Genomic DNA, 23,502 nt, shown 5'->3' with positions numbered 1-23,502 from the left:
ACAGATTCTAGTATGAAAATTATATGGCCAGGCGCAGTTGCTCAAACCTGTAATCCCAGCACTTTGGGAGGCTGAGACGGGAGAATCACTTCAGTCCAGGAGTTCAAAACCAGCCTGGGCAATATGGTGAGACCTCATCTCACCACATTTATTTAAAAAAAATAAAAAATTATATAACCATTAAATAATGCCCTAAAGGCCAGGTGTGGTGGCTCACACCCTAATCCCAACACTTTGGGAAGCCAAGAGGGGCAGAGACCCCTTGAGGCCAGGAATTCAAAATCAGCCTGACCATCATGGTGAAACCTCATCTCTACTAAAAATACAAAAATTAGATGGGCATGGTGGCAAGCACCTATAACCCCAGCTACTTGGGAGGCTGAGGCATGAGAATCGCTTGAACCTGGGAGGTGGAGGTTGCAATAAGTCAAGAATAGTGCAGTGGCACTCCAGCCTGGGCGACAGAGACTCTGTCTCAAAATAATAACAATAATAATAATAATAATAATGCCCTAAGTAAGGGATTAAGGAATAATGGGGGTCTAGATGAAAGTACATTACTAAAGTGCATGGCTTTACGACAACTCTCCCCACTGCTAAGAAGTCTGTTTCACTTTTCAATTTAATTGAGGCTGGGTTTCAGAGTTTGAATATCGGAAGACTGACCTCTGACTACTAGGAATTTTACTTTGTCTTGCTTCCTTAAGTGCTATCAAAATATATCTGCCAAGTAATCGATAATCTTATATGATCAGTCTGCAACCTCTGCCTCCCGGGCTCAAGTGATTCTCCTGTCTCAGCATCTCAAGTAGCTGGGATTTACAGGCATGCACCACCATGCCCGGTTAATTTTTGTATTTTGGGGTCTCTCGAGCTCTCTTCAGACCCAAGCGTGAATGCCAGGGCCGCAGCCGCCATCCCACCCACAGCCCCATGGCGGGTCAGGATGAAGCGCCACGTACAGGGGACCTGCGGCCCCTGTCATGGGTCACACACACACAAAAGATCATGCTGATTCCAAAAGTGAGCCTAGACATCTCAAAGTAACTGAATATATCTTCTTATCCTACAGTCACTTACCAATAAAAAGTTATCTTCTGGCCAGGTGCGGTGGCTCAAGCCTGTAATCCTGGCACTTTGGGAAGCAGAGGAGGGCTGATCACTTGAGGTCAGGAGTTAGAGACCAGCCTGGCCAACATGGTGAAACCCCATCTCTACTAAAAATATAAAAATTACCCAGGTGTGATGGCGCACGCCTGTAATCCCAGCTACTCGGGAGGCTGAGACACGAGAATCACTTGAACCCAGGAGGTGGATGTGGTAGTGAGCCGAGATTGCGCCACCACACTCCAGCCTGAGTGACAGAGCCAGACTTTGTCTCAAAAAAAAAAAAAAAAAGTTATAATCTTCTACACTTCTATATATTAATATAGTCATGCATACTCATACATATGAATATTATTCATGATAAATGTGTATCCCTCACAAAATCTTGGCTTTAACTCCTTCCAAGTCTCACAAAAATTTCACAAGCACAAATAAGCACAAAGGCTAAAAAGGACTACTACAGTGAGGCACACAGGAGTCAATCAGAACTTAAGAATTCATCCCTTTAGTTCCAATACGATGGGATGTACTGGTTTGTTTCATTCATTCTTAAGGTTCTGGATAGTTCTTTCTCCCTACACTTCATGTATTAAAAAACAAAAACAAAACTTGTTGCCTCTCCAGGACTCTCCTGTTCCTTAAGTTGTTCATTCATATTAGTGAAAATTAACAAACGCAGACTTTCTCATCAACACAGAGAGCACTGAAGTGGTCTGTGCAACACAAACTGAACATCTCCAGGCTCAGGTTTAGTTTATCAGAGGCATTAGGATGTCTACCTTTGTCCTTGTATTCAAATTATTTTTGTACATTCCCCTTTCCAAGTCACAAATACCTTCAGGGCAAGAATCTTTCTGATTCAGTTACTCCAATCTCTGGACAAGCAAGTTCTGAGCACCAGTATTTGCTAGCCTCTCGAGAAAGCTGAGTTAAACAGTTCCTGCCCTCGCAGTCTATCAGAGAGAAAGCTGGCTTGTAAATAAATTGCAACACAGGCAAAAGCAGAAGTGAGTACAGAATTAAATCAGAGGAAGCATTAACTCTCTGATTGTACAGGAAGTTCAGGGATACATTTCTGTATTCCTCAAAAGGCCTTCCATAAATACCTGTTGAACCAACAAATGAATGGATTAAATCTTTTAGGCGAGCTCCCAGATCCAAACGAGATGTATCAGTTGCTTCTGGAAGCCAGTCAAAAAACTTTATCTTTCAACAATTGCGGGATGCAGCCGCCGGCATATTCCCCCCTACCTCCACCTCAGGAAAGAATTTTGGAGAAAGGACCATACCTGTACTGCCAGCCTTTTGCACTGCCACCGCGGCTGCTGCTGCTGCTGCTGCTGCTACTGATTCCACCTCCACAGCTGCTGTTCTTGTTGTTCGGGGTCACCGCTGTGGCCAGGCCCTCCAGCTTTCCTTCGCTCTCCGAGACTTTCATTGTGGACACTGGTTCACCCCCCTGCATCTTAACGCCAAAGTCCACTTGCCCTTCTTGAGCGGGAGAGAACAATTCTGTAGTTCTGCAGGTGACTTTTTTTTTTTTTAAGATTTTATCTGAATATGATCCCGGTTGCTAAATCACACGGCGGCTGGGGCGGGACTGTCAAATGGTCCAAAAAAGGAAGATACACATTACCACAGAAGTTAAACTTTTAGGAGGGCAGGGGAAGCAATGAGGACAGATATCCTTCACATGTATCTCTCTCCTTTCCGGCAAAAGCAAGGAGGAAAAAGCATCCGGCGAGAGGACTTAAGTGACATACTCGAAAGAGAAGGAGCCTGGGGAGATCGCAGATTCTGTAGCCAAGACGGCCGGGAAAAGGACGAAGCGCCACGGGCAGTCCCCCGCGGCCTAACCTCGGGGCTGACCCGCCGCGCTCCCTCTTCTCCGCCGGTCCTCAGGCAGTGGGTCCAGTCAAGCCCGCTCGGCAGTTCCCGCCGCAGCCGCCGAAAGACAGCCTGGGCCGGCGCGCGCAGCCCGGGAGGAGGGTCAGGGAAGGAGGCCGCCGGGGGCGGGACGCCGGCTCCCGGGGCCGCCTCTCCCAGGGCCAGAGGCGAGCCACTCGGGGCGACTTCCTCCTTTGCCCCTGGCCCGGGCCCTCGACTGGGTTCCCGGGAGCCGGTGAGTCTCTCGCGCTCTCTCCAGACCCAAGCGTGAATGCCAGGGCCGCGGCCGCCGCCCCACCCACAGCCCCACAGTGGGTCAGCCACCCGCCTGCTCCCTTCCCGCCTTCCCTTCCGGAGTAGCGTGAGCTCACTTCCCTCATAGCCGAAGCCTCTGGCGCCATGTTGGGTCAGGGCGGCTGGTCCCTGAAGGGGGCGGAGCCTCTGGGGGCTGGTAACGGGGCGACGAGTAAGGAAGCGAGAGGGAGAGGGGCGTAGGGGAAGCAGGAACCCGGACAGTGAAGGAGGAAGAAACAAAGGAGCCAGCGGACCTAGAGAGTTCCCTTCTCGTGTGTGACTGCCTGTCTTCCTAACCACGTCCCAGCCTTCCATTTGAGGGGCCGTTCCAGGCATTTTAGAAAGAAAGCTTACAAAAATAAGAAAGTACAAGAACGAAGCAAACATCTGTACGTTTTAGTCACTTGGGGGTGGGGGAGTGGGGGCGCAAGCATGACAATGGAGTAAAGCCAATCAGTATTATAAATGAAAAAGAAGCTGTTGGCTGGGCGCGGTGGCTCACACCTGTAATCCCAGCACTTTGGGAGGTCGAGGCGGGCGGATCACGAGGTTAGGAGATGGAGACCATCCTGGCTAACACGGTGAAACCCCGTCTCTAGTAAAACATAAAAATAAATAAAATTAGCCCGGCGTGGTGGCGGGCGCCTGTGGTCCCAGCTACTCGGGAGAATGGTGTGAACCCAGGAGACGGAGCTTGCCATGAGCAGAGATCGCACCACTGCACTCCAGCCTGGGCGACAGAGCGAGACTCCATCTCAAAAAAAAAAAAGAAGCTGTCATGGAAATTAGAGATCTCACAACAGAGCTAGGTACTCTTCCGGACCGCAGACAAATCTTTCACCTTGTTGAGGCCTTGATTTTGGATTTGTAAAACAACAGTTCTTGGGTAGATTTCTAAAGTCTCTCCTAATTGTTAATTTTAGTTTATAATAACATGACTTGAGGCTGGGCACTGTGGCTCACACCTGTAATCCCAGCACTTTGGGAGGCCGAGGCGGGCGGATCACTTGAGGTCAGGAGTTTGAGACCAGCCTGGCCAACATGGTGAAACCCCTTCTCAACTAAAAATACAAAAATTAACCGGCCATGGTAGTGCATACCTGTAATCCCAGCTACTTGACAGGCTGAGACAGGAGAATCACTTGAGCCTGGGAGGCAGAGGTTGCAGTGAGCCGAGATCGCACCACTGCCCTCCAGGCTGGACAACTACAGCGAGACTCAGTCTCAAAGAAAGAAAGAAAAATAAATAAATAAATAAAAACTACCATACAATCCAGTGATCCCACTACTGAGTATCCAAAGGGAAAGAAATCAGCATATCAAAAGGATACCTGTGCTCACATGTTTACTGGAGTACTATCACAATATCATAAATATGGAACCAGCCTGTGTCCATCAACAGATGAATGGGTAAAGAATATATGGTATGTAGGTGGGGCACGGTGTTTCACGCCTGTAATCCCAGCACTTTGGGAGGCCGAGGCAGGTGGATCATCTGAGGTCAGGAGTTCGAGACCAGCCTGGCCAACAGGGCGAGACCCCGTCTCTACTAAAAATACAAAAATTAGCTGGGCGTGGTGGCACACACCTATAATCCCAGCTACTCTGGAGGCTGAGGCAGGAGAATTGCTTGAACCTGGGAGGCAGAGGTTGCAGTAAGCTTAGATCGTGCCACTCCAGCCTGGGCAACAGAGCGAGACTCCATCTCAAAAAAAAAAAAAAAAGGAAAGCCAGGTGTGCTCATGCACACCTGTAGTCCCAGCTACTTGGGAAGCTGAGATGGGGGAAATCACTTATGCCCAGGAATTTGAGGGTATCCTGGGCAACATAGAAGACCTGTCTCTTTAAATAAATACATAAATAAATATAAAAGTGGAAAAAAGCTTATGGGACAAAAATATGTAAAAGAAAAAAAGTATGATTCTAGGTGAAAGATGCAAGATGCAAAAAAGTCACATACTGTATGTATCCATTTATGTGAAATGTCCAGAACAGGCAAATCCACCTGTATAGAAAGTAGATGACTGGTTGCTAGGGGTAGGAGAAAGGAGAAATGGGAAATGACTGCTAATGAGTATGGGGTTTTCTAGGGGTGGGGGTAATAAAAATGTTCTAAAATTAGATAATAGTGATGATTGTACAATCTTGTAAGTATACGAAAACTCACTTGATTGTATACTTTAAATGGGTGAATTTATGGTGGATGGATTATATTGTAATAACGCTATTTTTTAAAAAACAAATTCTCTAGCTGCCACATGGAGAATTAATTTTAGTGGGAGAAAAAGAGGAAGCAGGGAGACTAGTTAGGAGGCTATTATAGGGAATGAGGGCAGAAATGATAGCGGCTTGGACTAGAGTGGTGGCAGTGGTAATAGAGAGAAGTAAATGGATCCAATCTGTGTCTGGGATGAGGCTACAGTACTGCAAATGGACTGGATTTGCAATAGTGAAACCACCTTTGCAAAATTATAACTAAGGAAATAATGACGGTGAAAGAAATCAGACCTAACTGACTCCATCTTGCTTCTAGCCTTTCAGCTGTCCTTGTTCATTCCTGGACATACACCAAACTAACTTTAGGAAGGAATTCAGTTCATGGTTTGACTCTGAAACAAAATTGGTAATAGCCCTTTCCCGAAAACACCCCCTTTTTGCCTGGGAACCAGTCTGCCTTTGTAGGACTAATAAATTAGCTACAAAATTAGAAATTACTGGCCAGGTGTGGTGGCTCATGCCTGTAATCCCAGCACTTTGGGAGGCCGAGGCGAGTGGATCACCTGAGGTCAGGAGTTCGAGACCAGCCTGACCAACATGGTGAAACCCCATCTCTACTAAAAATACAAAATTAGCCAGGCGTGGTGGCTCATGTCTGTAATCCCAGCTAGTCAGGAGGCTGAGGCAGGAGAATCGCTTGGACCCGGGAGGCAGAGGTTGCGGTGAGCTGAGATTGCGCCATTGCACTCCAGCCTGGGCAACAAGAGTGAAACTCTGTCTCGGAAAAAAAAAAAAAAGATAAGAAACAAATAAATTACAGCTTAGGGGTCATGCAGACTCTGGCTTCAAGAGTCTGAACCTCCCCAGAATGCTCCTGGGGGTACATCACTATTGTAAAACCTAAGATGAGTGCTTGAGATATTTTGCAGACCCTGCACTCGATGGATCAGCTGACACTACCCAGACTGGTAATCTGGCTCAACCAGTTCTGCCGTTCCACCCGAGAATAGAAAACAGCCAGAAAAACTCACTTCCACCCCCTGTGATTCCATCTCCAACCTTACCAATCAGCATCCCTCACTTCCCAAGCCTCTACCTGCCAAAAACTCTGATGCCTAAATTTGCTCAGGGAGACCGATTTGAGTAATAACAAAACTCTGGTCTCCAGCACAGCCAGCTCTGCGTGAATTCCTCTTTCTCCATTGCAATTCTTCTGTCTTGATAAATCGGCTCTTGTCGAGGCAGCGGGCAAGATGAACCAACCCATTGCGCAGTTACAATAGTGCAGTAATGTTCCTACAGGGCTCTCCACTTCCAGTCTGTGCTACACATGTTACGCATCACAAATCTGGCCCCCTTTAAAACTCAGAATCATTCAAAGACCTTTCATTATTAATAGAATAAATCCACTCTTCTGTCCAAGAAAAAATGGTATGAAGGCTATTTTGCTCCGAGTAGAAATGAGACGTGGAGACTGGCTCATGCTAACCAAACTGACAGCAGACTAATGTAGCAACTGGAAAAGGAGCTATCAATTAATAATGAAAAATACAGTCTTGGCCAGGTGCAGTGGCTCACACCTGTAATCCCAGCACTTTGGGAGGCCGAGGAGGGCAGATCATTTGAGCTCAGAAGTTTCAGAGCAGGCTGGGCAACTGACAAAACTCGTCTCTAGTAAAAATACAAAAATGAGCTGAGTGTGGTGGCGCATGCCTACAGTCCCAGCTACTTGGGAGGCTGAGGTGGGAGGATCGCTTGAGCCTGGGAGGTTGAGGCTGCAGTGAACTGAGATCACACCAGTGTACTCCAGCCTGGATGACAGAACAAGACTCTGTCTCAAAAAAAAAAATACAGTCTAGAGTACTCAGGTTTGAGTGTCAGCACATTCTGTGTAAGAAACTCAGCAAGATAAACAAAATTATTATCAGAAGGTTGTATAATGCTCTTGGAGTCATGGTCATGGGAGTTGGTAGGATAGATGTTTTGTTTTGCTTTAAAACCGAAACTTTTTAAAAAGATGTTTTACAATAGGATCTGAGTTTGACTGTTCCATTCAGCGTCTGAAGAGAGAAGAGGACATACTATTTGAATAGGGAAGGTAAAGAAATGTACTTTTTTGAAAGCCATCAAAGAAGGATGTGCACTTCATCTCTGTTCCTTCCCTACCAGTCTAGCTTGGTAGGAGTTGAGGGTGTCCTGCCCATGGAGAGAAGCTGTGTATGCGTAGTGGTCAAGATCACGGTCTCTTCTATCAGGCTGACACACAGATTCCACTCCCTGTGACCTTAGGCAAGTTAACTCACCTCTTTGTTCCTGTTTCATCACCTATAAAATAGGAATAACTGTGTTACTCCCCAAATTCCTACAATGAAGGCCTAACTTCTATGCAATGGTATTTGGAGATGGGGCCTTTGGGAGACATGTTTTGATGAGGTCCTAAAGATTGGATTAGTGCCCTTGTAAGAAGAGACACCAGAAAGCTAGCATGTACTGTGCCCCAGCCCCCACCATCCCGGCCATGTGAGGGCACTCAGAGAAGACAGCTACCTGCAATCTAGGAAAAGAACCCTCATCAGAAACTGACCTTGCTGGTATCTTGACCTTGGACTATCAGCCTCCCGAACCGTGAAAAAATAAATTGCTGTTGTTTAAGCTACCCAATCTATGGTATTTTGCTATGGCAGCCAAGCTAGTCTCTCTCTTTGAGGTGTTGTCAGCATTAAATGAAATGATTCATGTCATTCAAAGCACTTAGACTCCTGTCTGACACATGGTGAGCTAAGTGTTCAGCAACTGTTAGCCATTGTTTAGAAGGGTAGGGCTACCTGCTAAGTAAAATGAATGTTGGTGTTTGGTGAGGGCACACTTCTGCTAGGGACAGCTCTGAAGACACATCAAACAACATATTTCTGAAGATATTCAACATATTTCTGTGGGAGAATGCCAGCTTTGTCTTCCAAATGCAATGGAGTTTTCAAGCTAGAAATTCTAATCAAAAGAGACCCATCAGAGTATGTACAGTAAATGTAGAATTCTAAGAACATTACCTGAAATCACCCAGTTTGTGGGTGTCAGTGGGAAAATGTAGATACCTAAGGCCATCTCTGCTTCAGTGTCATCTCCTCCTGGAGACCTTCCCAGACCACTCTATACAGAGTAGCAGTTCCTACCCATTACACGCTATCCCTTTACCCTGCTTTAGTTTTCTTCATAGCACTTGACACTATATACTTTTTTTTTTTTTTCTGAGAGGGAGTCTCGCTTTGAATGAATTTATTACGGTGGTTAAGAACATGAACTTTGGCACAAGCCTTCAAATCCTGGCTCTCCCACTTAGTGCATGTGATCCTGGGAAGGTTACTTGCCTTGGTAAGCCTCACTTTTTTCATCTGTAAAATGGAAAAATAGGATGAAATAAGAAAACATGTAGAAGGTGAGGCACAATGGCTCACACCTGTAATCCCAGCACTTTGGGAGGCCAAGGCAGGTGAATTGTTTGAACCTAGGAATTCAAGATAAGACTTGACAACACGGTGAAACCCCACATCTACAAAAGAATACAAAAATTATGGGGCCAGGCATGGTGGCTCACACCTGTAATCCCAGCACTTTGAGAGGCCGAGAAGGGAGCGTCACTTGAAGTCGGGAGTTGGAGACCAGCCTGGCCAACATGGTGAAACTCCATCTCTACTAAAAATACAAAAATTAGCCGGGCATGGTGGTATGCACCTGTAGTCCCAGCTACTCGGAAGGCTGAGGCATGAGGATTGCTTCAACCCAGAAGAATGAGGTTGCAGTGAGCTGAGATCACACCACTGCACTCCAACCTGGGTGACAGAGCGAAACTCCATCTCAAAAAAAAAAAATTAGCTGGGTGAGGTGGCATGTGCCTGTAGTCCCAGCTACTAGGTAAGCTGAGGAGGGAGGATTGCTTGAGACAGAGGTTGCAGTGAGCCAAGATTGTGCCATCGCACTTTAGCTAGCCTGAGTGACAGAGCGAGACTCTGTCTCAAAAAAAAAAAAAAAAGTGCTTGATGTCTAGTAAGTGCTGAACAAATGCTGCCTGTTTTTATTTTCTCTCTCTAACCCTGACATGCAAGAAAGGGAAGTGTGATTTGTTTCCTTGAAGCACAAGAACCCACAGCTGGAATGAATGGGAGGATAGGCCGCAGAAAAACTCGGGGCAGGGGAGCAGGGAGCAGGGGTGCAGGGAACAGTGCTAATCCCATGAGAGGAGGGCAACACAGGGAGGAATGCAGCCAGGAAAAAAAAGTTCCCACTGAGAATAAGGTTGTGAGCCCACAATTTCCTAAAAAAAGAAAAAGAGACCAGGCGTTGTGGTTCACGCCTGTAATCCCAGCCCTTTGGGTGGCCGAGGCAGGTGGATCACCTGAGGTCCAGAGTTCGAGACCAGCCTGGCCAACATGGCAAAACCTCGCTTCTACTAAAAATACAAAAAATAGCCAGGCATGGTGGCAGGCGCCTGTAATGCCAGCTACTCGGCAGGCTGAGGCAGGAGAATGGCTTGAACCTGGGAGGTGGAGGTTGCGGTGAGCCAAGATCGCGCTATTGCACTCCAGCCTGGGCAACAAGAGCGAAACTCCATCTCAAAAAAAAAAAAAAAAGAGAAAAGAAAGAAAAGGAAGAAAGACATTTTGAGAAGACAAAATGTTCACATTGGTTTTACTACTTTGGTGAAACAGAGTTTCAATTAATCAAGAGATCCTCTACCTCCCGCCACACCGGCCTGCAGTTTAGGCAGAAATCTTTTTGTGATTTCCCACTCTAATGGAGTGATTCAGCTAAAGTGCTCTAAGAGAGCAGCATTTCTCTGCAAACACTCCCCTGCCAAGCTCAAAGCTTGTTGTGGGAGTGAAAGAAATAGACAGTTGATGTTTTTATTTGAGAGGAGGAATGAAGGATGGGAAAGGAGAAAAAGAGTCACAGTTTTATTCTGATTTTGATAAAATGAAATTTCTCTCCCATTTTTTGCTTCTCTCCACAACTTTCCCCTGAATCCCTATTGAACTTAAAAGTATTTCGCCGGGCGTGGTGGCTCACGCCTGTAATCCCAGCACTTTGGGAGGCCGAGGCGGGCGGATCACGAGGTCAGGAGATCGAGACCATCCTGGCTAACACGGTGAAACCCTGTCTCTACTAAAAATACAAAAAACTAGCGGGGCGTAGGGGCGGGCGCCTGTAGTCCCAGCTACTCGGGAGGCTGAGGCAGAAGAATGGCGTAAACCCGGGAGGCGGAGCTTGCAGTGAGCCGAGATTGCGCCACTGCACTGCGGCCTGGGCGACAGAGCAAGACTCCGTCTCAAAAAATAAAAAAAAATTTAAAAAGTATTTCACTGGAGCTCTTAAAACTGTATTACAAAATAAGAACACATTTATTTTAAAGCTATGTGTCCTTCTTGTCCGTTTTTAGACTCATTTGGCTAGTGCAGGTAGTATTTTGCTCACAAGTTCAGTAAAATGAACAGATTTAACTGCAGTCACATGACCTTTCCATCAAGTGGTGAATGCCAGGGGTTGCCATGGGAAAGGAGAGAAAAGGCAACTAATGCTTATTAGCACGAAATGTCAGGGTTATGAATTCTGGGGAGCGCTCATGTGGATCAGCTTTTGAAATAGTATGTGAATGTATTGTTTCCATGACATGACTCATTTGATGGAGAACGTTAATTTATGTGAGAGGGCATATGCCATTATTTCTTTTGAAAAAACTTCATCCCTTTACCAAAAGAAAAAAAAGGCAAACACCAGGGGAGCACTTTTCAATATGTACTCCACACAATATTGTGGGGTATTAATAGGTGTTATGTGATTTAAAATTTTTCTTGCTGTGATTTCATACATTTGAAAAACACTAATTTTTTTTTTAAGTTAGACTGGTTCCTTTATTGCAGAATTTCTTGGGGAATTTACTGTGCTAATGTGCATCTGTCTAGAAGGATGTACCCAGAAAGGCCCTGGCAGGGAAGGAACTGCACCTTGGAAGACTCTATGCAGCTAATTTTTTTACTTTGTAGAAATGTTTTTGTTTGTTTGTTTGTTTTGTTTTGTTTTTTTGAGAGGTAGTCTTGCTCTGTTGCCCAGGCTGGAGTGCAGTGGCACGATCTTGGCTCGCTGCAACCTCTGCCTCCTGGATTCAAGCAATTCTCCTGTCCCAGCCTTCCAAGTAGCTGGGACTACAGGTGTGCACCACCATGGCTGGCTAATTTTTATATTTTTAGTAGAGTCTGGATTTCAGCATATTGGTCAAACCGGTCTTGAACTCTTGACCTCAGGTGATCCACCTGCCTCGGCCTTCCGAAGTGCTGGGATTACAGGCATGAGCCACCATGCCCAGCCAAGATAGGGTCTTGATATGTTGCCCAGGCTGGTCTTGAACTTCTGAGCTCAAATGATCCTCCTGCCTCAACCTCCCAAAGTGCTGTGACTACAGGCATGGGCCTCCATGTTTGGTCACTACAGCTTTAAAATGGAATTTGACAACCATACTGAGAGGTGAAGCCAGCTGAACTTCCTGGGTGGAGTGGGGACTTGGAGAGCTTTTCTGTCTTACAGGAGGATTGTAAAACGCACCAATCAGTGCTCTGTAGCTAGGTAGAGGTTTGCAAAATGTACCAGTTAGTGCTCTGTAAAAATGCACCAATCAGCACTCTGTAGATAGCTAGAGGTTTGTAAAGTGGACAAATCAGGAGTCTGTAAAATGGACCAATCAGCACTCTGTAAAATGGACAATGAGCAGGACATGGGCAGGGACAAATAAGGGAATAAAAGCTGGCCACCCCAGCCAGCTGCAGCAACCTGCTCAGGTCCCTTTCATGCTGTGGAAGATTTGTTCTTTCGCTCTTCACAATAAATCTTGCTGCTGCTCACTCTTTGGGTCTGTGCCACCTTTAAGAGTTGTAACGCTCACTGAGAAGGTCCACAGCTTCATTCTTGAAGTCAGTGAGACCACGAACCCACCGGAAGGAACAAACTCTGAACATATCTTGGGGGTTCATTGGGGATTTCGCCACACAGTGAGTACCATTGGACCCCTTTCACTTGCTATTCTGTCCTATTTTTCCTTAGAATTCGGGGGCTAAATGCCAGGCTCCTGCCGGCCAGTTAAAAGCAACTAGCGCAGCCACCAGACTAAAGACATGTGTATCAGGCTTTCTGGGAAAGTGTTCTCTAACAACCCCCCACTCTTTGGACTTGGGAGTGTTGGTTTGCCTGGAACCAGCTTCTGCTTTTCCTGTACTTCTGGGCTGAGCTCAGGGTCAACAGAGAGGAAAGCCATTCAGCTCGGGGGTTCTGACAAAAAGTTGGTTGACCCTGCAGACATGAGCAGAACTCTCAAAGTCACATCACCCAAGTGAGACTCGCCCATCTATCCTATCTATCTTGACCCTTGCCTCCTGGGTCGTAACCTCTGTCAGACAAACTTCCTCCCGCCTCTCTTCTCCGAGGCTAGTCCCTGTCTGTGTTGCTTTTCTAGTTTCTCCTATAAGAATGATTTCTAGTAAAAATTTCAGGACTCTGTTCCCTTCTTTAGGCACCCAGGCTCACCAATCAGAAAGACATAATTTTTTGCCTAAAGCCCCATCGGTGGGGAGGGCACTATCTGGAATTTTAGGATCCCTCCTCAGACTAGGAGGCCTAACAAAAGCTATTCCTGAAGCTAGGATACGGGGAGCCTCGGAAATTATATGCTTCCTATTCATATGATGAGAAGTGAGGACAAAAGGCGTCACTCTTTCAACACTGGAGATCCCTTCCCTCCCTCAGGGTATGGCCCTCCACTCCATTTTGAGGCATATTATCTTTATAGGACAAGGGTAAGGTCCCAATACTAACAGGAGAAAATGCTTAGGAATCTTAACAGGTTTTCGAGAATGCTTCAGCAAGGGCTACTAAATTCGATTTTTTCTTGGTCCTCTTTGTGGTCTAAGAGGAAGGGCAAGGGTGCAGGTTTTTGAGAATGCATTGGTAAGGGCCACTAAATCCGACCCTCTTTGGTCCTCTTTGTGGTCTAAGAGGAAGGGCAAGGGTGCAGGTTTTTGAGAATGCATTGGTAAGGGCCACTAAATCCGACCCTCTTTGGTCCTCTTTGTGGTCTAGGAGGAAGACTAGTGTTTCTGCTGCTGCTTTGGTGAGTGCAACTATTCTGATCAGCAGAGTCCAGGGACCATTGTGGGTTCTTGGGCAGGGGGTGGGGGTGGGGGTGGAAACAAACCAAAACCACAGGTGGTTTTCTCTTTTGGATGGGAAACACTCAGGCATCAACAGTTTCACCCTTGAAATGCATCTTAAGCCACTGGGACTAATTTGACCCGCAAACCCTGAAAAAGAAGCAGCTTATTTTTTTCTGCACTATGGCCTGGCCCCAATATTCTCTCTCTGATGGGAAAAAATGGCCACCTGAGGGAAGTATAAATTACGATACTATCCTGCAGCTTGACCTTTTCTGTAAGAGAGAAGGCAAATGGAGTGAAATGCCTTATGTCCAAGCTTTCTTTTCATTGAAGGATAATCCACAACTATGTAAAGCTTGCAATTTACATTCCACAGGAGGACCTCTCAGCTTACCTCCATATCCTAGCCTCCCTATAGCTCCCCTTCCTGTTAATGATAAGCCTTCTCTAATCTCCCCTGCCCAGAAGGAAACAAGCAAAGAAATCTCCAAGGGACCACAAAACCCCCCAGGCTATCAGTTATGTCCCCTTCAAGCTGTAGGGGGAGGGGAATTTGACCCAACATGGGTACATGTACCCTTCTCCCTCTCTGATTTAAAGCAGATCAAGGTAGACCTGGGGAAGTTTTCAGATGTTCCTGATAGGAATATAGATATCCTACAGGGTCTAGGGCAAACCTTCGACCTTACTTGGAGAGATGACATGCTATTGTTAGATCAAACCCTGGCCTTTAATGAAAAGAATGTGGCTTTGGCTGTAGCCTGAGAATTTGGTAATACTTGGCATCCTAGTCAAGTAAATGATAGAATGACAGCTGAAGAAAGGGACAAATTCCCTACCGGTCAGCAAGCCGTCCCCAGTATGGGTCCCCACTGGGACCTCAACTCAGATCATGGGGACTGGAGTCACAAACATCTGCTAACCTGTGTTCTAGAAGGACTAAAAAGAATGAGGAAAAAGCCCATGAATTATTTAATGATGTCCACTGTAACTCAAGGAAAGGAAGAAAATCCTTTTGCTTTTCTCAAGCAGCTATGGGAGGCCTTAAGAAAATATACTCCCCTGTCATTCAACTCCGTTGAGGGTCAATTGATCCTAAAAGATAAGTTTATTAACCAATCAGCCGCAGATATCAGGAGAAAGCTCCAAAAGCAAGCCCTGGGCCCTGAACAAAATCTGGAGGCATGATTAAACGTGGCAACCTTGGTATTCTACAATAGGGACCAAAGGAATAGGCCGAGAAGGAAAAGCAAGATCAGAGAAAGGCCGCAGCCTTAGTCATGGCCCTCAGACAAACAAACCTTGGTGGTTCAGAGAGGATAGAGGCTGGATGACAGAGCGAGACTCTGTCTCAAAAAAATAGATACATACATACATACATACATAAAAATAAAAAATAATAAAATAAAATAATATAAATAAATAAATAAAATACTGGGGGTGACCACGCGTGGTGGCTCATGCGTATAATTTCAGCACTTTGGGAGGTCGAGTCTGGGATCACAGGTGTGCCACCAGGCCCAGCTAGTTTTTAGTAGAGACAGGGTTTCGCCATGTTGGCCAGGCTGGTCTTGAACTCCTGACCTCAAGTGATCCGCCCACCTCGGCCTCCAAGGTGCTGAGATTACAGGCGTGCGCCACTGCGCCTGGCTGATAATGTGAATTCTTGATGCTTGCAAGGCTTTCGGCTGAGAACATCAGCATCAGTCTGTTGGAGAGGGTGTTGGAACAGAACCTAAGGAAGGTATGACCCCAAACAAATCTGATCTTAGACCTTGGAAGGCTTTCAATTGTTTCAGTGATTAACAGGTGAACCAGGAAGAGAGCTGCCACAGAAAGGTAGAGTGGAGGCCACTTGTTTTAAGCTTTGCATATCAAATAGCCTTTCATGACCAACCACTGACAGTCGGCCAACAGCAGCAGTGGTGGTGGGGTGTGGGTTCAGACACCGTCTCCTGCACCATCAGCTTCACATGCCGAATTGCTCTGAAAGGCTCATCCTGATTTTCCCTTGTCACCAGTTTCCTCTTTAAGGCCAGGTCTTGAAGGAAGGAAAAATAGAGCACATTTTCATTTCATTCACCTACTCTTCCCAAGCCTATCCTTGGGAACTTTGAGAGTTCTTCCCCTCTCACACTTCATTCTTTTTCGTTTTAAAATTTTATTTTGGATCCAGAGGATATATGTGCATATTTGTTACATGTGTATATTGGGAGATACTGGGGCAGAAGAGATGATTTCATTATTTTTATGGCTGCATAGTATTTCGTGATGTATGTACCACATTTTCTCTATCCAATCCACTGGACACTTAGGTGGATTCTATGACTTTGCTATTGTGAATAATGTTGCACTCAACATATGAGTGCCAGTGTCAGACTGGATTCTAATAGAATCAGTGCTGATCTCCACAGTGCTGGGCTCAGTCATGCTGTGGCTGATATTAATTGGGTCTGAAGTAATCTTAATGTGCTCTCACCATCTTATACTTTCCTTAACTCCTGGAAAAATCTTATTAGCCATGCCAAGAGAATGATCATCTAGCTTTTTAAAGACCATTTTAAGAAGTCATCTTTTTTGGAAGTAATTTATTGAGCAAATATACAAGCTTGTTCATAGTTTGTAACAGAATCTAAATATCCATTCATAGGCTAGTGTGTTCCTTCTGGAATAACTTCTGAACTGTTTAATTTGTTCATAACGAAAATGCGTTCATATGACTTGTGCCAAATGATGGCTCTGGCCTTCTCAGTAGTCCCTCTTCATTGTTCTTGCCCTTTATAATCATTCTTACTGCATTCTTGGTGATCTATTAAAATACAAATATGATTGTGGCATTTCTAGGCCTAATGGAGTGTGTGTGTGTGTGTGTGCGCGCGCCGAAGTCTTGCTCTGTCACCCAGGCTGGAGTGCAGTGGCACTATCACAGCTCACTGCAGCCTCGACCTCCCAGGCTTAGATGATCCTCCCATCTCAGCCTCCAGAGTAGCTGTGGGACACACAGCACTTGGCTAAGTTTTGTATCTTTTGTAGAGATAATGTTTTGCCATATTGTCCAGGCTGGTCTCAAACACCTGAGCTCAAGTGATCCTCCCATCACAGCCTCCCAAAATGCTGAGCTTACAGGCGTGAGTCACCATGCCCAGCCCTAAAGCTTTTTTATGGTTTGTTCCCCATTGTTTATTCACCACATTCCAAGTGCCTCAGTGCATGTGTGGCAGCCTTTCACAAGCTGTTCCTGCCCCGCTCTGCAGCCTCATCTATCATCCCCATACTCCACTTTCCAACCGTACATTCCAACCCTGCATCGCTCTATCATCTGAACAAAGTGGCTTCTTTCACAACTACCTGGCTTTGCATGTGCTCTGCTCTCTGCTTTCAGTACCTTCCTTCTCCAAAATCAAACTCAAACTCAGGCATTACTGTTCCTCTCCACCCTCAGAAAAGCTAAGTCCACCCTAATATGTTCCAACATCCCCTGCTGGGCTCTTGGCACACTCTGCATAAAGCTGTCTGTGTTCATGCCTTGTCAACTTCGTCTTCTCCACTAGAATGTCTGCTCTTGGAAGCTGAGAGGTGTTTTGATGTCTGTATTCTCCACTGAAGCACAAACCCCACTAGTTGTTAAATGCTGAATGAATAAAGTATTTCATTATGCTAAATGAAAAACGAATAGCTGTACGATCCTTCTAATGATTATATCTACTAGTTCCTTCTGTTTGCTCTAGCCTGTACTTAATCATTTAAACCATATTCACAGACAAAAAATATTGGGCTGCCAGGCACGGCAGCTCACGCCTGTAACTCCAGCACTTTGCTAGGCTGAGGCAGGATTGCCTGAGCCCAGAAGTTCAAAACCAGCCTGGACAACATGATGAGATCCCATCTCTTCCACAAAACAAACAAACAAACAAAAAACCAGTTGTACTGGAGGAAGAGAGGTCCCATACAAAATGTTCAGTCTTGGCCAAGCACAGTGGCTTATGCCTGTAACCCTCGTTCCTTGGGAGGCTAAGGTGGGAGGATTGCTTAAGGCCAAGAGTTTGAGATCAGCTATGGCAATATAGTAAGACCCCCATCTCTACCAAAAAAATATTTTGAGTGTAGTGAGTATGGTGAGACTGAGTGTGGTGGCACGCACCTGTAGTCCCAGCTACTGGGGAGGCTGAGGTGGGAGGATTTTTTGAGCCCAGGAGGTCAAGGCTGCAGTGAGCTCTGATGGCGCCACTGCCTGGGTGACAGAGCAAGACCATGCCTCAAAAACCGCACAAAAAAAAAAAAAAAAAAAAAAAAAAAAAAAAAAAAAAGCTCCATCTAAGGCTCAACGCTTCTAAGGATGATCTGGCCTGCTTACAGTAATAAAGCCCATCTGCAGTCCTCAGCCCTTGAAGTCTTTTGCCTTGGGAACTTCACTGGGATATCCTGTCTTTGGAGGATTAGACACATACCAATTTGACCCTGTAATCTGTCCACCTCACTCTTCTCATTTGGTTTTGCCTCAGGCTGGCACAAGTCTCTACTGTATGAACCCACTGCCAAAGCAATTTTTAAAAAATGTTTATTTGGCCAGGTGCAGTGGCTCACGCCTGTAATCCTAGCACTTCGGGAGGCCAAAGCAGGTGGATCACTTGAGGTCAGGAGTTTGAGACCAGACTGGGCAACATGGTGAAACACTGTTTCTACTAAAAATACAAAAATTAGCTGGGCATGGTGGCATGTAGCCACATGCCTGTAGTCCCAGCTACTCAGTCTCAGATACTCCAGCAAGCCAGGAGAATCACTTGAACTCGGGAGGCAGAGGTTGCAGTGAGTTGAGATCGCTTCACTGCACTCTAGCCTGGAAAACAAAGCGAGACGCTGTCTCAAAAAATTTAAAAAAAAAAAAAAAGTTTGTTTAAAATCCAGATCCTGCACAAGCAATTTTGAAATATGAAAATATTTCAAACATGGTGAAAATGAATTCCTCTAGGATGCTGTGATGGTTAATATTAGGTGTCAACTTGATTGGCTTGAAGGATGCCCAGATAACTGGTAAGGTATTGTTTCTGGGTGTGTCTGTGAGAGTGTTGCCAGAGGAGATTGACATTTGAGTCAGTGGACTGGGAGAGGCAGACTCACTCTCAATGTGGGTGGACACCATCCAATTGGCTGCCAGTGTGGCTGGAACAAAGCAGGCAGAAGAAGATGGGATAAGCTGGCTTGCTAAATCTGCTGGCTTTCATCTTTATCCCATGCTGGATGCTTCCTTCTGTTCCTCCTGCCCTTGAATGTCAGATTCCAGGTTCTATGGACTTTCGACTCTGAGACTTGCACCAAAGCTCTGGGCCCAGTGAGTGAGAAGGAGCAACCACTCTGGACTTATTGGTGAGACATATGCGTGCCAAGGGATGGGAAATAAATCAACTAAGGCTGGGTGTGGTGGCTTACACCTGTAATTCCAGCACTTTGGGAGGTTGAGGTGGGTGGATCACTTGAGGTCAGGAGTTCAAGACCAGCCTGACCAACATAGTGAAATCCCGTCTCTACTAAAAAAGTACAAAATTAGCCAGGTGTGGTGGCACACGCATGTAATCCCAGCTACTTGGGAGGCTGAGGCAGGAGAATTGCCTGAACCTGGGAGGCAAAGGTTGTAGTGAGCCGAGATAGTGCCATTGCACTCCAGCCTGGGCAACAAGAGTGTAACTCCGTGGAAGGAAGGAAGGAAGGAAGGAAGGAAAGAAGGAAGGAAGGAAGGAAGGAAGGAGTCGTGGAAGGAAGGAAGGAAGGAAGGAAGGAAGGAAGGAAGGAGGGAGGGAGGGAGGGAGGGAGGGAGGGAGGGAGGATCAACTAAAATTCAGGGACCTTCTACCTCAGGGAAATTTCTAGGGATCAGTGGTGTGGGGCCTGTAGAGAATTTCCTTCTAAGGTAAGGAATAAGTTGTTGCATTTGGCCCCTCCTACAGCCAAGAAAGAGGTACAACAACTAGTGGGCCTATTTGGATTTTGGAGGCAGCACATTCCTCATTCAGGTGTGTTACCCTGGCCCTTTTATGTTTTTGCACTTGGGCCATATGACCCAGCAGATCCAATGATGCTTGAGGTGTCTGTGGCAGATAGGGATGCTGTTTGGAGCCTTTGGCAGGCCCCCATAGGTGAATCATAGCAGAGACCTCCAGGACTTTGGAGCAAAGCCCTACCATCTTCTGCAGACAACTACTCTTTTTTTGAGAGACAGCTCTTGGCCTGTTACTGTGCCTTGGTAAAAATTGAACATTTGACTGTGGATCACGAAGTTACCATGTGACCTGAACTGTCTATGATGAACTGGGTCTTTTCTGACCCATCTAGCCATAAAGTTGGGCATGTACAGCAGCACTCCATCATCAAATGGAAGTGATATATACATGACTGGGCTCGAGCAGGTCCTGAAGGCACAAAAACATTACATGAGGAAGTGGCCTAAATGCCCATGGTCCCCACTTCTGCCACCCTGCCTTCTCTTACCCAGTCTGCACCGATGACCTCACAGGGAGTTCCCTATGATCAGTTGGCAGAGGAAGAGAAGACTAGGGCACGATATGCGGGCACCACCTGAAAGTGGAGAGCTGCAGCACTGCAGCCCCTTTCTAGAACATCCCTGAAGGACAATGGTGAAGGGAAATCATCTCAGTGGACAGAACTTCAAGCAGTGCACCTGGTTGTACACTTTGCATGGAAGAAGAAATGGCCAGATGTGCAATTATATACGGATCCATGGGCTGTAACCAGTGGTTTGGCTGGATGGTCAGAGACTTGGAAGAAGCATGATTGGAAAACGGTGACAAAGAAATGTGGGGAAGTGGTATGTGGATGGACCGCTCTGAGTGGTCAAAAACTGAAGATACTTGTATTCCATGTGAGTGCTCCTCAGCAAAGGAGGAGTTTAATAATCAAATGGATAGGATGCCCCTCTCTGTAGACACCACTCAGCCTCTTTCCCTAGCCACCCCTGTCATCACCCAATGGGCCCATGAACAAAGTGGCCATGGTAGCAGGGATGGAGGTTACACATGGGCTCAGCAACATGGACTTACACTTACCAAGACTGACCGGGCTACGACCACTGCCAAGTGCCCAGTTTGCCAGCAGCAGAGACCAACACCGAGCCCTTGATATGGCACCCTTCCTCGGGGTGATCAGCCAGCTACCTGGTGGCAGGTTGATTATATTGAACCTCTTCCATCATGGAAAGGGCAGTAGAGGTTTGTCCTCCTAAAATAGACACTTATTCTGTATATGGGTTTGCCTATCCTGCATGCAATGCTTCTGCTGAGACTACCATCCGTGGACTCATGGAATGCCTTATCCACCATCATGGTATTTCAATACGGCATTGCCTCTGACCAAGGCACTCATTTTACGGCTAAAGAAGTGCGGCAGTGGGCTCATGCTCATGGAATTCGCTGGTGTTACCATGTTCCCCATCATCCTGAAGTAGCTGGATTGATAGAACAGTGGAATGGTCTTTTGAAGTCACAATTACAACGCCTACTAGTTGATAATACTTTGCAGGACTGGGGCAAAGTTCTCCAGAGGGCTGTGTATGCTCTGAATCAGCGTCCAATATAAATACAGTACTGTTTCTCCCATAGCCAGTATTCACAGATCCAGGAATCAAGGGGTGGAAGTGAAAGTGGCACCACTCACCATCACCCCTAGTGACCTGCTAGGAAAATTTTTACTTTCTGTTCCCATGACATTTTGTTCTGCTGGCCTAGAGGTCTTAGTTCCAGAGGGAGGAATGCTGCCACCAAGAGACACAACAATTATTCCATCAAACTGGAAGTTAAGATTGCCACCTGAATACTTTTGGCTCCTCCTTCCTCTAAGTCAGCAGGCTAAGAAAGGAGTTACAGTGTTGGCTGGGGTGATTGACTATCAGGATGAAATCAGACTACTACCCCACAATGGAGGTAAGGAAGAGTATGCGTGGAGTACAGAAGATCTCTTAGGGTGTCTCTGAGTATTACTATGCCCTGTGATTGAGGTCAACGGGAAACTACAACAACCCAATCCAGGCAGGACTACAAATGGCCGACCCTTCAGGAATGAAGGTTTGGGTCCACCAGGTGAAAAACCACAACCAGCCAAGGGGCTTGCTGAAGGCAAAGGGAATACAGAAAAGATATTAGAAGAAGGTAGTTATGAAGACCAACTATGATCACATAACTGGTTGCAGAAAAAATGACTGTAATTGTCATGAATATTTCCTCCTTATTTTGTTAAGAATATGTTTGTGCATGTATACACTTTCTTTTTTTTTTTTTTTTTTTTGAGACGGAGTCTTGCTCTGTCGCCCAGGCTGGAGTGCAGTGGCCGGATCTCAGCTCACTGCAAGCTCCGCCTCCTGGGTTTACGCCATTCTCCTGCCTCAGCCTCCTGAGTAGCTGGGACTACAGGCGTCCGCCACCTCACCCGGCTAATTTTTTTTTGTATTTTTAGTAGAGACGGGGTTTCACCATGTTAGCCAGGATGGTCTAGATCTCCTGACCTTGTGATCCGCCCGTCTCGGCCTCCCAAAGTGCTGGGATTACAGGCTTGAGCCACTGCACCCGGCTGCATGTATACACTTTTACTAAGAAAATCTCTGTTTTATTTCCTTTCTTTTTCCTTTGTCATGTAACGTAAGATTTACTGACTTTAAATCAGCATTTAAGTGTTGCTACCTCTATATAATAGCATTTAGGTTAAGGATTGGTGCGCTTCCAGTTGTATGAAGGATGGTTGCATTATGTTAGGCATAATTATGACCTTATTGTATTTATTTGGATATTAAGTATGATTTCAGGAGATGTGTGTGAATGCCAAGTTGACAAAGGGTAGGCTTGTGTTGGTTAATATTATGGGTCAACTTGAGTAGATTGAAGGATCCTTGATGGCTGGTAAAGTATTGTTTCTGGGTGTCTGTGAGGGTGTTGCCAGAGGAGATTGACATTTGTGTTGGGGGACTGGGAGAGGGAGACCCACCCTTAATGTGGATGGGCACAATCCAATCAGCTGCCAGTTCGACTAGAACAAAGCAGGTGAAGAAGGTGGGATGAGCTTTGTCTGCTGAGTCTTCTGGCTGCCTTCTTTCTTCCATGCTGGATGTTTGCCTGCACTCCTCCTGCCCTTGGACATCAGACTCCAGGTTCTTTGAACTTTGGACTCTGGGACTTGCACCAGTGGCTTGTAAGGGGCTCTTGGGCGTTCAGCCACAGGCTGAAGCCTGCACTGTTGGCTTCCCTCATTCTGAGGCTTTTGGACTCAGACTGAGCCACTTACCGGCTTCTCCCCTAGACTGCAGATGGCCTATCGTGCCCTTTGCCTTGTAATCATGTGAGCCAATTCTCCCTAATAAACTACTTTTCATATATACATATATACATAAACTACTTTTCATATATACATATATGACATATATGTATATATGACATATATATGTCATATATGTATATATGAAAAGTTCTGTCCCTCTGGAGAACCTTGACTAATACAGATGCTTTATCTGTATATGTATGTGAATTTGCCTCAGAAGTGATTGCTCAGGCTACAAAGCACTGACCCTTCTGTGTCCCTCAATACTGCTAGTACAGTACCTGAAGTGCACTTACAATTAGTCCCCTACAGCCCCACTGGAAAGCCCGCCCCATGGGGCAGGTGGGCTTCTTTTTTCTATAACAGCTGATACATAGAAAAGAAAATATATAACACACGTTAGAGTTACAGAGCATAGCACTATTTCTTGTCCTTGTATCATCAGTGCTTAAAAATTCATGGTATGAAAAACATATGTTGAATAAATGAA

At 45.9% G+C, this 23,502-nt stretch overlaps 1 protein-coding gene across 2 annotated transcripts in view; it reads right to left on the bottom strand.

Annotated features, from left to right (window-relative positions):
- The window catches only part of OSBPL11 (oxysterol binding protein-like 11), a 102,533-nt gene extending 82,466 nt beyond the window's left edge, over nt 1-20,067 (bottom strand). Inside the window, exons 1-3 of one of the 2 annotated variants that reach the window (XM_011971527.1) lie at nt 20,053-20,067; nt 3,319-3,322; nt 2,397-2,696 (exon numbers count right to left, since the gene is read on the bottom strand). In XM_011971527.1, coding sequence (XP_011826917.1) covers nt 2,397-2,572 — 176 coding nt within the window. In that variant the 5' untranslated portion in view covers nt 2,573-2,696; nt 3,319-3,322; nt 20,053-20,067. The other variant, XM_011971526.1, reaches the window with a different exon arrangement.
- Between the last annotated feature and the right edge of the window lie 3,435 nt (nt 20,068-23,502).

The sequence above is a fragment of the Mandrillus leucophaeus genome, unplaced genomic scaffold (assembly GCF_000951045.1).
Source record: "Mandrillus leucophaeus isolate KB7577 unplaced genomic scaffold, Mleu.le_1.0 Scaffold123, whole genome shotgun sequence".
Taxonomy (NCBI): domain Eukaryota; kingdom Metazoa; phylum Chordata; class Mammalia; order Primates; family Cercopithecidae; genus Mandrillus; species Mandrillus leucophaeus.
This window is presented reverse-complemented; position numbering and strand designations above follow the sequence as displayed.